The 23,786-nt window shown below is 43.0% G+C and overlaps 2 protein-coding genes across 2 annotated transcripts in view; one reads left to right on the forward strand and one right to left on the reverse strand.

Moving 5' to 3' along the window:
- Window positions 1-4,750, reverse strand: part of baiap2l2a (BAR/IMD domain containing adaptor protein 2 like 2a) — a 32,401-nt gene extending 27,651 nt beyond the window's left edge. The window contains exons 1-2 of the mRNA XM_050069237.1: window positions 4,562-4,750; window positions 3,994-4,069 (exon numbers count right to left, since the gene is read on the reverse strand). Coding sequence (XP_049925194.1) covers window positions 3,994-4,069; window positions 4,562-4,621 — 136 coding nt within the window. The 5' untranslated portion in view covers window positions 4,622-4,750. The remainder of the gene's footprint in view (window positions 1-3,993; window positions 4,070-4,561) is intronic.
- A 3,797-nt stretch (window positions 4,751-8,547) lies between these two features.
- cbx6b (chromobox homolog 6b) overlaps window positions 8,548-23,786 on the forward strand; it is a 27,362-nt gene continuing 12,123 nt past the window's right edge. Inside the window, exons 1-3 of the mRNA XM_050070349.1 lie at window positions 8,548-8,856; window positions 13,999-14,139; window positions 20,617-21,366. Coding sequence (XP_049926306.1) covers window positions 8,548-8,856; window positions 13,999-14,139; window positions 20,617-21,366 — 1,200 coding nt within the window. The remainder of the gene's footprint in view (window positions 8,857-13,998; window positions 14,140-20,616; window positions 21,367-23,786) is intronic.

Below are 23,786 nucleotides of genomic sequence, written 5' to 3' on the forward strand. Positions count from 1 at the left end.
ACCTGACAGACACTGTAAAGATGAGCAACTGGGGAGACAAGGAATTGCGCGCCCTCCTTGTCCTCGCAAACGAAGAGGCCATTAACTGTCAGATGACGGGGACGGTGAAGGACGGGCCGACTTATGAGAGAGTCGCCGAAGGACTGACCAGCTGTGGCTTCCCTCCCACGTCACTGATTACATCACACGCTGAGCTACACGTTTTGTTACTTGCTCACGCCCCCCATTGCCCCGAAAAAGGCGCATACTGAACAAGAGTAGGTAGGCGACATTTTGCTGCACTCCCCGATTTTGTTTTTATACTGCCAATGCTGAAAAAAGACTGATTGGGCTTTCCTGCCCTGTGATAGTCTGGTGACCTGTCCAGGGTGAACCCCCCTTTTTGCCTAGCTTGGATAGGCTACAGCCCTGGTTAGTTTGTTTGTGTTACAGTGTGTCTTTGGCATTCACATGGGTTTATTCAGATTCACCAAAGTCACAAAATGACAGAAGCAAACTAAGGCCCTAAGCTAACTAAGCAGGTATAGCTGTCTGCACCAGAGGAAAGCAGTGAAAATATTCTCAATATAGTGTACACTTAAAACTGCTACTGTTTTTCTTCAGACGGGAGTTTTCTTTAAAAACATTTTGCTGCCGCCTGTCCACAGTGGTTCATTTCTAGCTTCTGTAGCTGTATTCATTCCTGCCTCTCCAAACTGGGGGTGTGCCGCTGCCATCTACTGTACGTAATACACAGATTATGGAGAGTATGTCATACAACCCCACTTCAAAAAAATTCAAACTCCCCCTTTAAACCCTTTTTCTTAACCTCAGCCTTTCTCTCGTCACAGCTATCTGTGTAGAGCAGTATTTAGTCAAACAGGGTCAAATCTTCAGTCTGGTGTTGCCTCAGTAACTTGAGCACAGCGTTAGATCCCCGAGCAGAGGTGTTCTGATCTTTTAGACAGACGTGAGTGAGCATAAGCTGGATTTTCAGCAGGTGAGACAGATGGGGCTACAACCAGCGCTAACCATTCAAACACACACTCCCCGAGGCTGTGAGGCTAATGGATTCAGTAGTGAAAACCTTTGTGATAGTGCTGTAATAACAATGGATAGGCACAGTCTAAAGATTAGTTTTTGATTTCCAAGGCAGGGCTGCAGCTATTCTAATCACTTAGTCTATAAAATGTCAAAAAAACTTGTGAAAAACGTGCTCATTACAATTCCCCAGAGCCCAAAGCAACATCTTTGAATTGGTTAATTTGTCCAACCAACAGTCCAAAAGTCAAAGTCTCTTCAGTTACCATCATAAATGACAAAAAAGAGCAGCAAATTCTCACATTTAAGAAGCTAGAACCAGCAAATGTTTGACATTTTTGCTTGCAAAACCACAAACAATTCTTGAATTATCAAAATAGTTGGCAGTTACTTTTCTTTTGACTGACTGATGCATCCGTTCTTGGCCTTGGCTTGAGCTCATTACTGCTCCACCCTGAACACATGGAGAGGACTTAAGCCTCTGTGCAGGTGGCACAGGAGACCTAATAATCTTTATTTTATGTCTGCAGGGCTTTTGGCGCAGTGTTGCTGCTATGAATCAGTTGCTGATGATGTAGTGTTACTGCTCCTGCATATATTAAACAAACACCTTTTAATGTAATATAACACGTAAAAGCATCATCATGCAAAACTGCTTCTGCAGTTGAATTTCATTTGCATGTCAGCATTTCAAAGGCCTCTCTCATTGAATGCACCGCAGAGGGATTAGAGGTGATTATGATGTGGATAATTAAGACATAAAATATAGACGCAGTTAGTGTGCATTCAGATTCAAATTAAAAGTTTAATCCCGACCTCTTCTCTTCCTCATAGGATTTGTTTAACTGCTGGAGAGATGGCTATTTATAAAACCAGGATGTTTATGCAGTAGAAAGACACAAAAGTGTTTTAACTTTGTGCGACAGAACCAGAAAAAAAAGACATTTTTGCTCAAAAGGGAGAAAACCTACAACTACCAGAACGCACTGCGCTGCACCGGACCAGCAAACGCTCCTGCTGGTGGGAGATGCACGTAACGCAAACACGTCTTTTTTGAAACAATGGCAGCCGGCTGGCAAGAAACAATCTTAAGCCCCTTCTACACTGCCAGATTTTTGGCGAATGTTGGGCCGTTTTGCCGGCAAGCTGCGAGCGTTTAGACACGTTGATCCGAGGTGCCCAATTTTCCGCCTCGTAGGGTAGACATATTGGTGGAACCTTTTTGGTTTAAAAGCTGGTTGGAAATCAGCAAAGTGCCCTTTAAACCCTATGGGCCCTGGGCCTTTTTAGGGTATTTTTACTGCCTTTACTTTTAAGCTCATATCACAGTCATTATAAAGGCTACATACACATGCTATATCTTGTTTTGTTTTTTCAGGACAATCTGGGCTATCCAGACATCATTTCATGTCCTTCTATGTGCCTGTGTTTTATATTAATTTTTATATCAATGAAAGAAACAAATCCGTGTGACTAAATTCTTACATTTTTACATGTATCTCAGCATAGCGAGTTGGAAAAAGACATATTCTGCCATATATGAAGAGGGGAGACTCTCTGGAATCTGGCAATATAAGAACCATGATGCTGGGACATTCTGTCACTTCACAGCTGTCCAAAACATGTGGTTTGTGCCAGGCGGACATGATTGCCAGTATTTTTTCAATATTGCAAGAAATTCCATTGACTCATTCACAAGTCAAAAATGTGTTTTATCTGAAAGAAACATGCAATATTTACATCTAAGATCATAGAAAAATAGTAATAATATCATTCCTCACTATATGAAGTGACTGATAACAAGATCTGTATAATGGACTGTAAAGAAATTCATCAGGTTTTTATTTGTAGACACTTGATCTGGATTTATAGCGTGATGAGATGACAGCACAATGATGTGTGTGGTATCACTGGAAAGCTCTAGTCCTGCGCTTTTATGTGATATGCGTGGCATTTCTGTACGAGCCTGCATTCGTGAGTAATCCATCCAAGAGTAATGTGTGTGCAGAGCTGTATGAAAGCTTTCTATACATAGTTTTAGTGTAACTTTATCATTTTTTTTCGCTGTGAAAACATTGGACTACCGACAAGTGCTTGGCCTTGTCGGAAAGCTATGGTCCCGCTGTTTCACGTGATATGCGTGGCTTCTCGCTATGACGCACGGTTGTGGAGAAAAACCATAGAGAAGAATTTGGATGCACTATGCGTCGATCGGGCACATAGTGTTAAAGGAGCGGTGTCTAAGATTTAGGGGGATTTAGTGGCATCTAGTGGTGAGAACTGCAGATTGCAGCCAGCTGAAACTTCTCCAGGTTAGAGCTCCTTCAGTGTTCATTGTTAAGATTTTGCTGGGAGCCAAATTATTCTCAGAGGTGTCTTCCTCTCCAAAACAAATGGATCCGATGATTTAAACTGGTAAAAACACTGAATTAATTCACATTAAGAAATCAGAGTTTTTCCAGTGCTGCTTGTTGTAGGGTTTGTCCATTCTAGGCTATTTAAAAACGTTGCGGTGCAACATGGTGATTTTCATGCTTGAGGACCTGCTCCCTACGTAGATATATGCACATACTTATTATATTATATTCCACTTCTGCCAATATATTACCCTAAATCCTTCACACTTGACCTTTTTAGGAAACATAGTCACATATAGACCATGGAAATAAATTCAAGGCGACATCCTGAATCCACCTCTGTACATGGAAATGAGACATTATGGGGCTTTGTTTGTCTGGTGACAATATAGTCATAACAGCCTCTGTAGGCCTTGGTTACAGGCCCATAATAAAGACAATAACAGCACTGGGATATTCCCAAAGCATATGGACTTTGGAATTAGGTCTAGTGAAATTGACAGCTCCCATTGTCCATGTAAAGCCATTACAGTTTGTTTAGTTTATAGCAGTTGTAAAGGCAGGTGTATCTAAAAGTGAAATAAGTTCATCAACAGATTCTTTCTCTCCGTCTTACCCTGGAAGGCTTGGACGTAGCTGTTTCCCAGTAAAACCAGTTTCTGTAGGCTCGGGTTGAAGTCATCCATCAAGCTCTGTTTGGGACACACACACACACACACACACACACACACACACACACACACAAACATATATACACCACAGTTTCTGTTCCATTTTGAAACTCAGAGAAACTTTAAGACCCACCTAAAGGAGAATCAATAAAATCCATCTTTAATGCAGTCTGTATTTATGAGCACAAACTCTCTCTCCCAACACCGGAGCACAGACAAACCTAAGACTGGAGCAAAGGAAATACTCCTTGAATCAGAAACTAGCTTTGTGAATTCACATCATGTTTGCTCAGCAGAAATTACATTAAAAAGTTAAACTGAGCTTCACTCCTCAGTAACCAAGAAATGTTTCTGTACTCTCCAGAAAATGTCCCAGTTTCCTGAGTGTCTTTGGAGAAGAAATCACAACACGGTGCAGGACTCTCATGTGGGTATCTCTCACACCCGTCTGCCTCGCTGCCTAGGGTAAGTTTGTTGTCTAATTTGAGCCCACACAAAGTCTCTGTTACTCACCGAATAAATCCCCAAGGTGGAGCGGTGCAGCTGATCACTATTCATCCCCGACATGTTCATTTCCAGAATAGTGTAACTGTCAGTGAAACCTCGAGAGGGTCTGCAGGTCTTAAATCATCCAGGAAACGTAGCAGAGCCTCTGTGTGAGAAGAGTTAATCGTATTGAACTGGACGTGGAGTGGAGGAGAGGAGGCAGTGTGTTAGTGTGTTGGTAACTGACACCGCTGTGGCCTGAGAAAGACTGGAGTAAATAATTAAACATGGCTCAACCATAAAACACGCTGACACATGCTGTAAACCCTGACTGTCTGGGCGCGTGTGTGTGTGTGTGTGTGTGTGTGTGTGTGTGTGTGTGTCTGAGTGAGTGTGTGTACGCCATATTGTATGTTTTATTCAAGACTATAGCAGAGATGTGTTTTCACCCTGTAATGCAAAAAATCATTATATGTACGCCTGGAGAAATGGGTATATTTTCCTTTTTAAATAATTTATTAAAACAGCTGGATGCTGTAGTTTTTTATTTATTTATTTTATTTGTTTCACACACATAAATACAAAATAAAAGGATATAAAAATAATAAATTAGAGTATAGTATGTCAAATGCAGTATGCCAAAAATACCAGGATGTTCTACTACATCCAGTTCGATGTTGCAGTATGGAAGCCAGCATGCTTTTCTGACCCACAATCCTCTGCACAGTGGACGAATCGTCCCGTCAACTGAGCTGCAAACAGATGACAGCTGATTGACAGCTGTCAGAAGTTGCAGTGACGGTTGACGGTGCATTCAAGTAACTGATGAGTTAGTTATAATCTGCACAGTTACAACTTTAAAGTTAAACTACACACATCACAAAGTCTCTGCGGGTCGATCTGCGTCTCTGGGGAACTTGGATAGTGGCGTTTGTTTATCTTCAAGGTAACGGATATAAAAGCAAGAGGGTCAAAGTTCAGGGTGTAACGTTATGAGACAGCAGTGTGTCCTGACTGTGTGCATACTGCATGCAACAGTACGCACTTTTTAAGAGCAGCTGCAGTACCTAATCCAAAGGGATTTGATTCAGACGCACCCGACGTCTCTTTCTGTACAAAGACAACAAGACAGCAGAATCCAGTAAATAAACTTTCCTTCCATTAAACAGCTCGTTAGGGACTATCTTCAGGTGCGGATTAATACACATTTGGTGCACTTGTGAGTATCTACAGGAGCATGTAGGTGTCCTCCCCAAGAAGTTTTGAGTGTCAAACATGTAATTCTTTGCCTTGGTCCAGATCGTTGAATCCACAGTTGAATGACTCCTTTGGCATCGTGACAAAACAGCAAACAGTTTCTTGGTTCACGTAAAAAAAAAATTGGTGTTTGAAATCAGTATGTCTTGTCAATAATGCCCAACACTGTAGCTTGTGTTACTTCACTCCGATACACTTTAAAAAACATGGAAAAACGGGTTTGTCGGCACGGCTTTGCATCAGTGTGGACATGAAATGACGCTAGATTCAGGTGGATATGTTGTTCTCTACTGATTGGTTAGAGACAATCGAATCCACTTTCCCCACAGAAATTGATTAGAGTGGACACAGTGTCAGACTGGAGATGGAATTGGTGATTTATTAGCCAAAATGCGAAATTGCCTATTATAAGACAGAATTATCAATCTGTGCCTTCTCTGCATCAAAAATCCACACCTGTGCCCGTGTTCCTTGGTATCATATTTGTTTGTTTCCTGAGGAACAGCTCACCTAGTGCAAAATTGTTGCCCTGCTGTCAGTAGTTGATAAATCTTAGACAACAATGGAGGACTTTGGCTCAGAGGAATTATATGTGTCAGGCTTTGGATGCATCAAGTGGCAACCTGCAGGGCTAAAAAATGAAGCCAACGTGGAAGTGCCAAAAACTGCAGTTCTTTGAACGGCAACTTGCTGGCTCCAGAAGCAAGCCAATCCCCACACACCCCCATGTTGAAATGCCCAACTGTACAGCAGAAATGAATAATAAAAAACAGTTTTGGTCTCTGTAGCTAATTTCCCATTCATGACAACAGTATGAGGAGTGAATGTTTGTAAAACGCACCTGTTTATATTTTTATTTAGGCTTAAATTTATACATAATTAAGGGTGGGCCGCTTTAACCCTGTGTCTGCCAGTGATGTTTGACAGATGCATCCCTCCACAGCTCCAGCCCCTCGCCCGAATATGGTCACGTCTGGCTCGAAAAAGCCAAGATGGCGAATTAGAGGCATTAAACCAGTCCACAAACCAATGGGTGACGTCACGGTAGCTATGTCCATTACTTTTAGACTCTATAGTGAATCCGCTTTTACGTCTGGAACCTCCCGTGTACAATGGGCTTGAGACGCGCCCTTGTTGAAGTCCAGAGTTACTACTTCTTATCTTGAAGCCTCCTTAAGGAATCTGATCCCGTTTGATTCGGCAGTGGGAACCTCTTGCGACCGCATGCATTTGCTGACGTGGACCCCAGCAGGATTCGAATCCCGGACTTCCGCGTGGAACATGAGTGCTCTAACCACTACACTAGGGAGGCCCCAAAATGTATCCGTCACTTTTTTTCTCCCCTTTGAATCCGCTTTTACATCTGGAGCCTCCAATCTACAACGGGCTTGAGACGTGCCCTCGTTGAGGTCTTGGCTCAAAATCCATGGAGGCCCTCCCCTTTTACAGTCTATAGTATGCTCAGATAATGGTAAAAGTGTTAGTGAAACACTTCATTGTTGGCTTTGTTGACGGAAGATGTAGAATATCACCAGCCTTATCCTTTAATATCAGCTCTTCACCTTACACCCAAAAGGTTTCATCCATTGAAGTAGTTTTGTTATGGAGACCTTTAGTGCCTGGAAATAACCTGCGCGTGTAGCCATGGCCGTATCGCAAAGGAGTTCAAGCATCTCGGTCTTGTTCACAAGTGAAGGTAGAATGGAGCATGAGATGGATCGACAATTTGGTGCCGCTTCTGCAGTGATGCAGGAGCTGCGCCGGTTTGTTGTGGTGAAGAGGGAGCTGAGCCAGAAGGTGAAGCTTTCGATTTACTGGTCCATCTACGTCCCAACCCTCACCTATGGTCATGAGCTCTAGGTAATGACCGAAAGAATGAGGTCGCAGATACAAGCGGCCAAAATGAGTTTCCTCTGTGAGGTGTCTGGGCTCAGCCTTAGAGATAGGGGGAGGAGCTTAGACATGCGAAGGGATCTCGGAGTAGAGCTGAGTCAGTTGAGGTGGTTCGGGCATCTGATCAGGATCCTCCTGGGCGCCTCCTGTTAGAGGTGTTCCAGGCACATCCCGGGCAGACCCAGAACACACTGGAGGGATTACATATCTCATCTGGCCTGGGAACACCTTGGGGTCATCCAGGAGGAGCTGGAGAGCGTTGCTGGGGAGAGGGACGTCTGAGGTGCTTTGCTTGGTCTGCTGACCCCGCAACCCGGCCCTGGACAAGCGGATGAAAATGAAATGGAAGGTAGAGTGGTGCAGGCATGNGCACATCCCGGGCAGACCCAGAACACACTGGAGGGATTACATATCTCATCTGGCCTGGGAACGCCTCGGGGTCCCCCAGGAGGAGCTGGAGAGCGTTGCTGAGAGGAACGTCTGGGGTGCTTTGCTTGGTCTGCTGCCCCCATGACCCGACCCCGGATAAGCGGATGAAAATGAAATGGAAGGTAGAGTGGTGCAGGCATGGATTCAGAGGAAAACAAAAGTGAAAATGTGTCTTTTCAGCACATGGAGATGGAAACCAAGTCACTTAGAATTAGATTCTAGTTACCACTAAGCAGTCATACTGCCAACACTCCTCTATGGTGCAGAGGCATGGACCACTTATAGTAGGCATTTAAGAACCCTTGAGTCCTACCATCAGAGATGACTACGAAAATCCTGTGTGTGAGCTGAGAAGATAAGAAGACAAACACCAGCATCTTACAGGAGGCAAATACAGACCGCATCACTACCACCATCACAATGCACCAACTCAGATGGACAGGCTTTTCCAAAACAAGTCCTCTACTCTGAACTCTCCACCGGTCAACGTGCACCTGGAGGCCAGAAAAAGCGCTACAAGGACAACATCAGAACCAATCAAAAAATTCAACATCAACAGCTCACCTGGGAAGCTACTGCCAGTCAAAGACCTGCATGGAGAAACTGCCTGCATAAAGGTGCCACTTTCCATGAAGATCTCCAACAGGCTGCCAGAATCAAGCAGCAGCAAAGGAAGGAGAGGATCTCCACCAAGCGGACCTCCACACATCCCACCGCCAGCACCCAACATCCATATCCACACTGCAAGAAAGTTTGTGGCTCCAGAATTGGCCTCTTAAGCCATCTGAAGACCCACAACAAGGATGCCCAGGGAGGACCATTATGGAGCTACATTAGGGTCAAATGTTTTGTACTTGAAAAAATAAAATTTGAAACTGAAAATTCATGTGTTGATCTTGAATTTTGAAAAATACAACAATGTATTCAAAATAAAAATAAGTGTATGAAACGTTTTTTCAGGTTAAATATAATTTTGATTCACTTTGGTAATTCTTTTGAATGAATAATTTATTTTCACTTTTCACTTCCATAACATTTGAGGTCTTATTTTTCAAATTTCAAAATCTTATTTTTTCACTTTCAGATCTTTTTTTTTTACTTTCAGATCTTTTTTTTTCAGTTTCAAATCTGTTTTTTGAGTTTCAAACTTTTGACCCTGATGTGGCGTGGGGGGCGTGGCATCAACTGAGAGGGGTGTGGAATCATGAGTGACAGTGCCTTCAGGGAACGTAGGAACTAAAAAAATTCTGACTCAACACTTACAGTATATACACCATATTCATGTGACTGGCAGTGTATAAATTGATGCCACTGACAAACTTCCATTTAGAAATCTGTTTTAGACAGTACTGAGCACCAGTTGCGGTATAAGAGCGATAAATTATGCTAGATTTTGCAGTTCAACAGCCACATTTTAAGTGCTAATATGTCCGATTTCCACATAGCACTGTGAACGCAGCGTAGTGTCCACATGCTTGCGATGATGGCGTCCGGTCGGTCGGGTCAATCTGCTGGAGCCCATACATCCAGCACACAGGTGAGAAATGTTAACTAAGCTTTGGGAAATCATAACAAATATTAAGGGGTCGTTTTTGTGACAACATACTTTTTTTTTTTGTGATGTCTTTTAAGTGGCGAATTTGTCAGAGCTGGAAAGTGTGATTGTCCACAGCTCCATCGTCACGGCCCTGTTGATGCTTCCTCATCCAGTAAATGTGTCCCCTGGATGAAACCTTTGAGCTTGGGGAAAAGGAAACAATCCTAAAACACCTCCCAAGCGAAGTGGACACCACGCTGCATTCACAGTGCTATGTGGAAATCGGACATATCAGCACTTAAAATGTGGCTGTTGATCTGCAAAATCTGGCATAATTTATCGCTCTTATACTGCAACTGGTGCTCAGTACTGTCTAAAACAGATTTCTAAATGGAGGTTTGTCACTGGCATCAATTTTTACACTGCCAGTCACATGAATATGTTGTATATAAGTGTTGAGACAGAATTTTTTTAGTTCCTACGTTCCCTGAAGGCACTGTCACTCATGATTCCACACCCCTCTCAGTTGATGCCACGCCCCCCACGCCACATCAGGGTCAAAAGTCTGAAACTCAAAAAACTGATTTGAAACTGAAAAAAATAAGACCTCAAATGTTAAAATATATATGGATGTGAAAAGTGAAAATAAATTATTCATTCAAAAGAATTACCAAAGTGAATCAAAATTATATTTAACCTGAAAAAACGTTTCATACACTTATTTTTTATTTTGAATACATTGTTGTATTTTTTAAAATTCAAGATCAACACATGAATTTTCAGTTTCAAATTTTATTTTTTCAAGTACAAAACATTTGACCCTAATGTAGCTCCATACATAGGACCATCATACTCGACTTGACTCATCGCTGATGATCGACAGTAACACTTTTTTTGCATCTAAAATGAATGAGACAAATTTGAATTGTGATTTTAGGCTATGTAAATGAAACTGACTTGACACAAATTGTACTTATAAACTGAGCATATTTTGAATCCCCTGATCCTTTAATACAGGGTTAGATACACATAATACATTTTTGATTGGTTAATGCAGAATTCAGCGGTCATATGTGCTTAAATCCTTTAATCCTTCTTTAATCACTTTAGATGTTAAAATCTGACTTGCATTGACTGTGCATGGCAAAAGACAAGCAGTGATGCCCCCGTATTTTTTAATGTAGCACAGAAATTTAATAGAATATGTTAACTGACTGTATCTTGACCATTGTTCTTTTTCTGTTTCACAAAGGCCTCAGTGTATGAGCACTAAAACATGAGAAATATAAACATGTAATTCTTCCACCAGTAACCTTTCCAAAAAAAGACAAGAGGAGAGTCGCTGTCAGATATTTGATCCAAACCCCAGAGTGAAGAGAAAGTTATTGATTTCTTTTCTTACTCCAACCGTCATATTTTGGCGTTCGGCCCTGCTGCCAAGCCGAAACACACACGGCATGAGCTGCACTCGGCCAACAGCTCTGACGGATTTATTATTCTCAAAGCGCAGATTTGTTCTTAATGTGACATGTCAGAGTCAGTGAACTCCCCGTGAACCCCTGGAGGAGAGGTGCAGGTGTCACATGGACGGTGATGGATTCCCTTTGTGAGTGAACGTAGGATGTCGTGGGAAGAGTATTGTATTGTATCTGACACATGGTGGTTAGAGATTCTAAGCAGGAAGAAAGGCAGTAAGCTGTGAAACCTTTGGTTCTTACTTGTTTATAGTTTAATAGATGATGGGCTCTGCCAGAGAGAGAGAGACTCATACACTAGATGGCACCATAAACTAACTGGACACATGACTTGAATTTTAAACAGCTTCATAACACACACTTATTTAATCTCTTTCTTGTTCTCTCCTCTCTTCTTTTCTCTTCATAAAGTAACTCCAGATCAATGTTTCACCCACACTTCTTACACAAGATGCTGATGTACATGAATGATTTAGTGCAACATATTGAACATTGATTGGAAGATATCGAATATTATCTGATCATCAGTGGTAGAGGACATATTCAGATCAGTCACCAGAGTAAAAGTAGTAATACTACAATATAGTAACGACTACATTTCAGTAAAAGTCTTGAATTGGAAAGCTTACTTAAAGGACAACTTCGGTATTTTTCAACCTGGGCCCTATTTCCCCATGTGTATGTGTGCGTATGATTCATAGGTACCACTCGTTCTAAAATTGGTTCAGTATTGAGGGAGGCAGATGCAGCCGGGAGCCGCGAAACAAGCTAAAACGGTAACGGGGGCAAATGCGTCCCGTATAAGTTTGCGCATCAAAAGTGCTTTTTTTTTCACCACTGACCGGTTCAGATTGCCAGTGCTATCTCTGTAAATAGCATACTAAGCGTTTCGAACATTGTTTATATAACATTACCTCCACTGTGTCTGTAGCTCTCTCTACTCGTGGGACAGCCGTTTTCTTGAGGAAGAGGTGTTTCGGGATTGGATGTCTTCTCTTCTTCGGCTGGCAGTAGTCATCGTGGGAGAAGTGAGCACTGCAGACCCGATGGTCTGCAAGGCGCAGTGTCTGGACAGGAGTGTTAGCGTCCATTTGTAGCACAACTAGCCACAACTTCAGCATCTCGCCGTCCGACAAAGGCAGCCTGTGAAAGCTGTACGTGGTGTTGCGCGACATCTTGTTCTTGCAATTCGGATAAGCACAAACACGAACCATTGTTTTCAATCGATGCAGTAAAACTCTCAACTGTACTCCGGGACAACCAGCGCCACTCTGAGCGGCGCTCAGCATGGCTCCTCTGTTTTCTCCCGGCAACAAGCAAAGCTCTCGCGAGATGACGTCACAGCCGGGAGGAGGTGAAGGGTCCATGAAACGCTTAGTATGCTATCTACAGAGATAGCACTGGCGATCTGAACCGGTCAGTGGCGAAAAAAAACACTTTTAATGTACAAACTTATACGGGACGCATTTGCCCCCGTTACTGTTTTAGCTCGTCTCACGGCTGCCGGCTGCATCCGCCTCCCTCAATACTGAACCAATTTTAGAACGAGTTGTACCCATGAATCATACGTTGTACCCATGAATCATACGCACACATACACATGGGGAAATAGGGCCCAGGTTGAAAAATACCGAATTTATCCTTTAAGTAAAAGTACGTTTAAAGTAGCATTGTGTGTTACAGGTAAAACTGGCCTGACTCAGTTAAACACTGGTTTTCAGCGGGTTCCTGTTATGCAACGAAAACACATCACAATACAGACTAAACACAGAAACAATCAACAGAGGCAAAACAACAAATCGTTGGCAGCTACAGAGACAATGCGGAGTAGTGGACTGAAGTGGAGTGCATAAAATGGGATATGGGATTTAAATCAGTGGTTGCAGGTACGTCCTTCCATCATATAGTGTTTATGTACACGTTTGAAATGTGTAATAGAGGTTGTTGCTCTAATGTAGTGTGAGATCTCGTTCCAGATGTTAGTGTAAGAGCGACAAAATGATCTCTGACCATAATGTTTTTGGTGGTGCAGGAATAAGTGCATGCAAAGCTGATCTAACGATGTCTTGTGTTGTGACTTGGAAATAAATCAATAAGTGTAGGATTGAAGTTGTTGTTTAGGATCTGAAAATAGAATTTAATGGCGAGATTATTTGTGTTGTTTTGAAAAGCCAAGGTGTTAGAGTGTGAGTGCGGTGCAGTGACGAATCCAAAGAGGGAGGTTACCATGGGCTCTGTTGTATAGTCTTGCTCTGGGTTCAATGGTTGCCTTTGTGCTGAGGGACCATATGGGGAGACAGTAGGATATTGTCGAGAGAACGCGTAGGTATGTGTCTGAAACAGCAGGGGTGAGATATGGTCTGATCTTGTTATAGACGTTTCTGGTTGAGCTTCTGTGTTAGGTTCTGAATGTGTTGCTGATAAGCGAGATGTGAGTCAAGGAATACTCCAAGATATCTGTAGGTTTCTGTGATGGTTAATATTTGATTTTCAAAATGAATACGGCCAGGACATGTTACTGATGCATTAATGTATAGGCAGCACAAGAAACAGCTGATTTTAACTGTTTAAATTACCATTAGATAAAAGATGGGGGGAGGCAGAGATCTGGAAAAGGCCAAAAAAGGCAGCAGAATTTGATAATACACCCTCCTCTTGAAGCTCTTCCCTCTGTGACCAGATGACCGTGTTCATATACATGTGCGTCGTACAGTAACCCAGTGTTTCCCATACACTGATTTATTTAATCTTATTTTACTGTACAGTTGCTCGAAGCTCATGCGCTCAGCCCCAACTTGCCTTGTTTACCAGATCACAAATGAGAGTTAGCTGCTAGCCACCCCACCGTCCCTCCACCTTGTTGCCCTCCACAGTGGACTGCTTCCCTGGGAGGAGAGCTGGCAGCAGCTCCCGAGTCTGACCTTCAGTCCACTGCTGTGTCAGCCATTGCAAATGCCCCTGTTGTGGCTGTCACAGTGGGCTGGGGGTCAGCAGCAGTGCCCGCTCTTACCTGTGTAACAGCAGCAACAGAAAGTTTGCTGATCCAGTAGGGAGTCAGGGCTGTTTGGTGTCCTTGAAGACAAAGCTCTCGCTAAAGTTAGCTACATAAACATGAACTTGGCGCCAGAGTTGTGAGTCTATAGCTCCAGTTAGCAGAAGAACATTTTCTCTTTGTCTCTGAAACACTTAGTCCATGTTGGCATGGGTTTATTTTCAGACTCTTTTTCAGATCCTCTTTTTGATAAGTCCGTCTTCCTGTCTTGGGTTGCTTTGCAGTGTAGGCAGTTGTTGCCAATGCTGGAGCAGCAACTTTCTCTGCAGGATGCTTCATTGTTGAATCTAGAGTTGTACCGATACTACCGATACTGTACCGGAAATGCCTCCGATACTGCCTAAAATGCGGTATCGGCGAGTACAGCCTATGACCAATCTGATACCACGTAATGCCTCACGTCATTACGCATGCTACAGGCAAATGAAACGGAAATGGAGCGGAGTTTAAAAAGGATTCATATCAAATTATGGCATTCATTCTACTATTATGTATTTATTTCTTAATATTTTACATAGAGTTTTAGGAGTTGAGACATATCCCATCCATTTTTATTTTACACGCTGGTATCGGATCGGTACTCGGTATCGGCACATACCTAAGGTTCAGGGATCGGAATCGGTATCGGGAAGGAAAAAGTGGTATCAGTACATCTCTAGTTGAATCAGGCTTTCACCGAAGGGACGGGACTGTGTATCTGCATTCAAAGAACAGCCAATACAAACGTCCTCTGAAATGACCTGTGATTGGCCGAAGTGTCCCATCATGGGTTAAATTTCCTAAAGCCTGAAAACAGAGTCAAGAGAAGGTGCAGAAGTCTAATTTTCTTTCAGTACACTTAATTTGCAATAGGTTCAAAGTTTATTATGGATTTTTTGCCCAGTGACACCAGAATGAAACTGCCTACCCCAGCTTTAATTTATAACAGTTCATTGTATTTTACTAACTAATCACATTTTGTTTGTAAACTCTTCTTTCCTATTTGGAAAGTAACTGTCAGATAGGTCTGGCCCGGAAAGTTATATCACAATATTTTTAGGCTATATCTATATATAGGCAAGTGTTAAAACAAATATAGAGTGGTAATTTGATAAATTAATATCACTTTACTGTGTTGCAGCCTTTAAAATTAGGGATAAACACCATTTGTGCCATGTCATGATACCACGGTATCCAAAATCAAAGAAGATATATAGTTTCATATCTCTGTAACAATATATTATCTTCATATTGCCCAGCCGTACTGTCAGATAAACACTAAGGAGGAGTAAAAAGTACAGTATTTCTCTCTGGATTAGCAGAGTGGAAGTATAAATCAGCATAAAATTAAAAAAATGTAATACTCAAGTACAAAAAATCATATTAAGTGCGGTGCATTAGTGCATTACTCAGTTACTTCCCACCACTGCAAACCATAGCTCTCTCTGGTGTATATATACTGTTCATTCTGCTGACTCAGTGGACCTTTAAACAGGTTATTATATTATAGTAACAACAATCAAGCAGCGGTGACTTCAGAGGATGCATAATATGCAACAGAAGGAGGAAAAACAACACCGCTGTACTAAACAATCATACTAAAAAGTATAAAAAATTGTTTTCACTGCCTCGATTCATTTTGTTTCCACAGCTCTGTATCCATTCTCAGTCACTCGCTTACAAAGGCGTCAACAGACAAAGAATGGCTTCCCACTAACTGAGCAGCTCTGACCAAATCCTCAGTGTAGATTACAGCTAAAATCCTGTGTATAAAGTGCATTACTGAAATGAAAAATTCCAAACAAAGAAAACTTTTAAAGCTCTATTATCACTGCAGCACACAACATAAAGGTCAAGGGTGACTCGGATGATAAATCGAGCTCAGGCTCGCCGGCCGCAGCGTCTCACAGAGGCTTTTATAGACATAATACATCAGCAGTATGTTTCGATCATTAACTGGGCAGCAGTGTCCAGAATGCTTCACCCCACCCTGGCCTTTTTAATGCACTCATACTCCCCTATATTATAGCTCCAGCTCAGTGGAGTGAAAATGTGCTGCAGCGCTGGAACATTTAGTTCGGAGAAGAAAACATGATTTTATACTTTAATCCTCAAATGCATTCATGCACAGAGCCGCTGTTTACGCCTTCATCATCCTAAAACTGAACTAAAAAACAAGCATGGCTGCAATCATCATTAGGTGCAATACAGTGACAAGCAGAAGAGGAAATGACTCCAATAAGAACTCACACTACTGCTGCAGAACTATTTACAGCCCAAAATGCCACTGGTGACATTTAGTGTATACGCTGAATACAAATGTGTGGAGCTCAGACATCATTCTCACTTATGTGTGAGTAGTGATTGTTTTGTATTTACTTTTCCAAAGCTCTCGTCCCCGTCTCTACAGGAGTACTTAACAATCTACTTTACTATTCCAGTGTTCCAGTGGAGACGGAGAGCCGGAGCTATTCTTACCGCAGACATGTCTCACGCTGTTTCGCTCACCCATCTTATATTAGAGCTTTCAGCACCTGCAACTTTGAGAGGTCTTAGCTTAAATCCCCCTTAATACTTGTGTGAGAATGCACATCACACACTGATGTTATACACACGGCTGAGGAGTTTTCTCACACTTGTCGTTCTTGCTAATAGCACCAGGTCTGTATCATGCTCTGCAACACACACACACACACACACACATATAAACCCCCACTAGGGCTATCATTCTGTCATCTCTGCTGCTGTAGAGCTGTTCCATAGGGAGCCTTGAGGCTGACTTATGACCGTCCACACATCGCATTACAGTAGGCCTGTAATGTGTTGCTGAGCAAGAAAATATTAAGCCAAAGGGAAGGAAAAACAATTTCCTGATGTAATACCAGATTGTTATGCATGCTGGATAGATCCAGTGTAGAATTGCATCTGCAGTGAAAGCTTGAGGAAATGAAAAGTAATCAAAAGAACAGTGTGTGGGGTTTAGTGGTATCTAGCGGTGAGGATTGTAGATTGCAACCAACTGAAACATCTCCCAATTAGAATTCCTTCAGTCTTCATTGTTCAGGAGGTTTTATCCAGGAGCCAAATTATTCCCAGAGGTCTCTTTTTCTCCAAAACAAAAGGACCAAGTGATTTGAAACCTGTAAAAACACTGAATGAAGCAGTTTCATGTTACAAAGTTTTCCTACCCAGTTCGGCTTGTCGCTATCCCAATTAAGCTTTCTCCATGGATCTAGTCTCGCTCACCAGACCTTCCTCAAGAAAAGAAAGGTCTGGCTGCGCCGACTCTCACTTGAAGATTGGAGAAAAAAACGCCCCGGCTTTTTTTATTTCTTTCAACCAATCACAATCGTTCTTGGCGGTGCCACAGCAACGGTGCGCTTGCAAAAATATTGCCGGGGGGAAACAGGTTTTGGTGTAACACGCCCACAAAAATATCGCCTACAGGACGCGAACCATGGCAGAAAAATGGCTACATCCCCGCAAGATCAAACACCGCAAAAGTTAGTAAAGGACGTGTTGAAAACTGCTACCCGAGGAGGTAGGGCGGGACTTCAGCGGGTGGCTCGTTCCGCCCAATGAGAGGCTGATCTATGCAGCGAACTTCCGCCCACTCAGACTACTGTGGACCTAAACGTTAAAATATAATGCACTAGATGCCTTTCTGCCTGTGGACGTTCTGGGACAACATCTCAATTGACGCCTGCATGCATTGTGTCTTTTCAAAATACACTTAGATTTTCATTAGATATGTTCAGTGTTTCAACATTACATGCATGGTCTTTCTCAAAATAAACTTCCTACTTAGGTAAAACACCTGTTTTTACATGTATTTTCTTGGGTTTAGGCAACAAAAGCATAGAGTCTGCGTGTTCTCCCTGTGTCAGCGTGGGTTTCCTCCAGGTACTCCAGCTTCCTCCCACAGTCCAAAGACACGCAGGTTAATTGGTGACTGAATTGTCCGTAGGAGTGAATGTGAGTGTGAATGAACAAAAGCACATGGCTACGTTTTGAAAAAATATCATAGCTTCTCTCAAAATGAGTATGGTGTTACTGATGTCATGTAACATCACAGGACATAGGTTATATGAAATATGTCACTACCGTACCATGCTACACATACTAGCACACTGCTTTCTTATTAACATAACATTGAATTTTGGTTTCACACAGGAAACAAACAGCAGGCTCCCAGGTGAAAGTCCAGACTTAGTTTGATCCCTCCACCTCCCACCTGCCTTATATGGGCTTTTTTTTATGACTTTAGTTTATTGAGTTTCAAACTTTCAACAACACAAAACCTCCCCGAACAACTGCAGGCGGAAAAAAATACAAATGAAATAGGTAAGGACTGACTCATACCAATAGATAGATAAAACAATAAACTGAGGTAAACAGAAATAACGGTATTAACATGATACGTAAGAAACCAAAGCACAGTTAAATGTCCAAAATCATGTCCATGTAATAGTGTCCATATAAATATTTCCTTCCTCTGGTTGCACCATCGTCACATCCACCCTCTTGCACTCATTACAATCCCAACAAGACCTGTACGCACTACTGACAACATGCCTCTGTATGTTTAGTGTTTCAGATGAGATCTGTAACAAAGCTGTGGTATTTGACGAGCTGGGATTGAGAACAGGCTGTATGTGCTCAACTTTTTTTTCTGATCTAGATGTTCAGGAGGTTTTAAGCCGGAGCTGAATTATTCACAGAGGTCTCTTCCTCTCCTAAAAAACGAGTCCAGTCTCACTTCGAAGTCGTCAAAATCTGGCACTTGGGCAGTGACTTGGGGCGTTGGAAGCCATTAAAAAAGGCGTCCTTTGACGTCTGCATGATACGTGGCCAGGTGCCGTTATAGTTTAAGTGCGCCCAGCAGCATCAAGGGGAAATGTGGCGGGACAAGGACGAAAGTTAAGACGGCGAAAGTCTGACTGCGGGTGGATGGGTCCAACAAACACAGACTTTCACCTGAGAGAGTGGTGTTCACGTTTCTTAAGATTCTAAAGCCAAACCCTGTTCTTTTTCCCGAGACCTCTACTAATCATGTTTTTTGTTGTTGAAGGAAAAGAAACGTCAATTCACAGTACTGTAATGACGTAGTGCTTTTATTTTGAAAGAGACTGTATGTAAACTGTAAATTTCAAGTGAGAACAGAAGCGTATTTTGAAAGAAGACAATGCATGTAACAGGCAGAACTTGACACGGCGTCCCAGAACGTCAACGACCAACACACCCAGGGTACCTTGGATGTTGTGTGTGGACGTGGAAAGTCCATGACCAAACAAAGATATTAAGTTTAAGTTTATTTACTTTATTAATCCCCTGAGGGGAAATTCAGTGTTTTCACTCTTGCTTGTCAATTACACACAGGTCTGAAAGACACACACATGCACAAACAGGACCCCATGCTCCATATTTTGGTCCGGACGGGGACTCAAACAGACGACCCTCCGGTTCCCAACCCAAGTCCCTATGGACTGAGCTACTGCTGCCCCATGTGACGAATGTGTTGAAAAAACGTTTCACGTAAAAAATGTCAGTGTTTTTCGGATGCTCTTGTCGCAGAGGACTGTTAACTACTTTCGCCAACGTGAAAATGCTCACCCTATCTAGAGTCAGTGTTTTGTCCATTCCGGGCTACTGTAGAATCATGGCAGTGCAACATGGTGATCTCCATGAACGAGGACCTGCTCCCTATGTAGAAAATAAACGGCTTGTTTTAAGGTAACAAAAGCATGACGATTCTCATTTTCAGATGATTTTACACTGAGAAAACATACATATATTATATTCAATTTCTGCTAGTGTACTGCCTAAATCCTTCACACTGGACATTAAAGACAAAAAAAAAGAAATGACTCTCCACTTTGAGGCTGCATTCATGACTTTTAGCACATACTGCATCATCTGAATGACAAAATCTGATACAAAGTGTTTGATATTTCCATCACCAGTCCTCAGTGTTAAAAGAAATAGCCTAACTTACAGTTGAAACTCTGCTGGAAAAGTTAGCTCCAGGCTGCAGGAGCAAGACAGAATGTACTAAAAATGTGCTATCAGAGTGCACGGATCTCTCTCTCTCTCTCTCTCTCTCTCTCTCTCTCTGTCTCTCTCTCTCTCTCTCTCTCTCTCTGTGCTTCAGTATTAACAGGCTGGATTCTGCCTGAATACCGAGGACATGCGCGCTGAACAGGGGGAGGAGGTGTATCACAGTCTGTCTGCTTCTCATGTTTTCTGTTGACTCAATTATGGTGCGGAACTCTCATTTTCTAATCGCCTGTTCTTGTGGCACAGAGGAAAAGTGAGGATCTGTTTCTCTTTTTACATCCATGACAGTATTTTGACACTTTTGTGTTTAGGAGCTTTTAGTTTCTCACAGAGTCAGTGTTTTATTTTTCTCCTTATTATTAGATTTTTCTAATAATCGATCGCCCCCGCCGCCACCCTGAAGTTCATTGTTATTATCTTGGCCGCCGGGATGGTGGCCTTCATCGGAGCGGTAATCTGCATCATCGCAGCCGTCCACACCGGATCCTCCAGGGCTGCCGCGGCACAACAACAACCAGCATCCGATAATCACTCGCTGTATCCGGACGCGGCGGCGCAGAGCCCCGCTTCAGCGGGCTCCGTGGCCCGGGTCGGATCTCTGGGCGCTCTCCATGGTTCTGAAACGCCCGACTCAGAAGCACCGACCTTCAACATCGGGCTCGGCGGGCTGGACGGGGTCACCGGACTCACCGGGCATGACCCAACGGTCAGTCGGCTCATCTGCACGCCGATCCCCGCCGGGGAGTGCAACCCGAAAAACTTTCAGCAACAAGCGGATGACCCGTCGCTGTACGCCGGGGAGGACTGGGGCTACCTCCGCACCACCGCGGAGGAGCTCCGGCAGACCGTCCTGCAGCAGAAGGACCAGATACTAACAGACCAGCGGACCATCCGGGAGCTGACGGGGAAACTATCCGAGTGTGAGAAGGGGCTGGACGGCAAGAGCAGCAGCAGCAGCGCGGACAGACGCGGGAGCGCCGCGGGGCTGTGGGGGGGCAAAAGCGCGGCTGTGGATGAAGCGCACCTGGAGCGGGTCATGGTGCGGGACAGCCCGGGTTCGACGCCCGACGGTGTCCACTTGCTCACCGTCAGGGCTGTGGACGAGCTGGAGCAGGCTATCACTCAGCTCAAAGACCGCATAGAGAAACTGGAGGTGAGTGGAGTGTGAAGAAAATCACATAAATCATAAATCATCTCCTGCATGCAGCTAACACAGCAGAATTAATCCCAGGGAGCAAAGTGTGTCCCAGGATGGGATTTAAAGGCATAAAAAACAATCTCCCTATTATAACATCCACCTAGACTGGTGTTTCATGGTCTTTGAATATTATAACTCCAGCTCTGGCTACATGTAGCTGCAATAAGTGATGATCAGAGTTGATATCTGTGGCTATATTTGTCTCCTTTTCACTCTTAGAGTCCCCTTCTGGGCACTTATGAGTGGTTTATGAAAGCAAGGCTTTTAAATTTTGAATGAGAACAAGTGAGTTGTCCAAAAAGCTTTGTGTGCGATGTATGATAGTGGAAGCCAGATAAAGGAACAAAACCTCCACCTTTCTGTTGGCACAGGGCTGGGAGATAGGGAGAATATCAAATATCAATGTTTTTGACCACATACCTCTATTAATATTGCAGCAATATTATATATTATATTATCATACGACTATTGGTGCTTTAACTAAATATTTACACCATGAGATTTTGAATTATAATGATCAATAATGTGGATCTAATGATTAAATGAGCAAAGGCAAATAATAGAACAGACGATATCTCATAGTGCCCATCCCTCCTCACAGCATAATCAGTTATCTCATGATTCAGTTTGAAATGATTTCAATTGCTGATAAGATCAGTATTTAGTGATTTTTTTTTAATATAATTATAACTTGTCCTCTGCCGGTGCCTTTTAATGCCTTTAATAATACATGAATCGATTGCTTTGGCGAGCGCGCTAATCTACCACGCCAGGAAAACAGATTGAAAGTTAAAAGGAAGACAGAGATGTAAAGTGAGGCAGGGAAACAGAGGGGAGAGGAGAGAGGGGGAGGATGGAGAGGAGAAATGAGGATAAAGGGAAGTGAGGGGGAGAGGAAAGGAGCAGCAGCAGGGGGAGAAAGAGGAAGAGGAGGAGGTGGAGGAGAGAGTATAGCAGAGTAACATGAAACGTGCTCTCGTCTGACCAGAATCCGATGATGTATAACCTCATTTTTGGCTAAAGAAACGCCATGCATAATTTATGAGTTGCCTATATTTGTAGAAAGCGCAGACTGAACGTGCCTCTCTGCAGTATAGTACTCCTCGCTCTGTGGTCGCGTCTGTACGGGTCGTTTTATTTGTAGATTACACACACTTTGTTTTCCATATCGCCTCTGCCACAGACGCAAACCAAGAATGGAGAAAGGCTGATTAATATTCACGTTTTACATCTTTCAGGAATAAGATGTGGTTTGATATCACAGATCTGCAGGGTGATGTGTAGTTAACTCTAAAACACAATACCGGAGCCAGTGTGTGTCTTTCACCATCCAAGTCACGTTTCTGTGTAGGAGGAGGTGCTTGGCCTACTTCACAGTGTGGTGTTTACATCAGATCCTGTGTGTGCTGGTGAAAACACCAGTGAGGTCAAATAGCTGACTTGCTATTCTATTTTTCCACCACCATTAGAATCCAGTCACATTAGCTTCACGTCCTGCTATCCAACATTTGCTCAGACCATGTGAGGCAACGTGACATGGCTGCAAATGTGAACGTGTAGTCACTGTAATGGGTTTTCATTTCCAGCATACCTACACTTGATAGTGTCTGATTGCAGTTTGAGCAGTTAGGATTTTTTCTTCCTGCAACAGCAGTGACATTTCCATCATAACCAGAGGCTCAGTGGAACCAAGCGCTCTGTAATATCATGCTGATCCAGCTCCAGTCTGGAGATCCTTGTCACTGCGCTCTACCTGTGGTACAGGCTGAGTGTGAGAGAAGAGTGTGAGGAGCAGTGTCTTCTGTCTTTGACTGATCAATGAAAAATTTTGCTTCTTTTGTTTTCATGCAGTTGTTTTACATCAGGCTGATTAATATGGCAGCATGGATGCGTGTATAGAGAATGTGAAGTTGACGTCACGCTGTGTTAAATTATTTTGGACATGCCATCTCCCTGTGCCTGCTACAGTGGTCAAACAAGGTATCAGGGCAAACTATCAAGATAAACAACATAGATCCATATGATTTAAAATGATTAAACAGATCTTTTGTCTCTTTTGTCTGGATCTGATGAGAAGGTAGCAAAGGAGGGGGCCATTTTGCGCTTCCTTCTCGTCTCTAATGAGAGTTGCACACTCGCAGTACTCAATAACTAACTTAAGTCGTTGCTGTTATTTGATAACTGCTAATAAGTAAAACATCTGTCTCATCCCTGGGGGTGGGGGAGCCCTTCTGTGTGGAGTTTGCATGTTCTCCCTGTGTCAGCGTGGGTTTCCTCCAGGTACTCCAGCTTCCTCCCACAGTCCAAAGACATGCAGGTTAATTGGTGACTCTAAATTGTCCGTAGGTGTGAATGTGAGTGTGAATGGTTGTCTG

The sequence above is a fragment of the Epinephelus moara genome, chromosome 18 (assembly GCF_006386435.1).
Source record: "Epinephelus moara isolate mb chromosome 18, YSFRI_EMoa_1.0, whole genome shotgun sequence".
NCBI lineage: Eukaryota > Metazoa > Chordata > Actinopteri > Perciformes > Serranidae > Epinephelus > Epinephelus moara.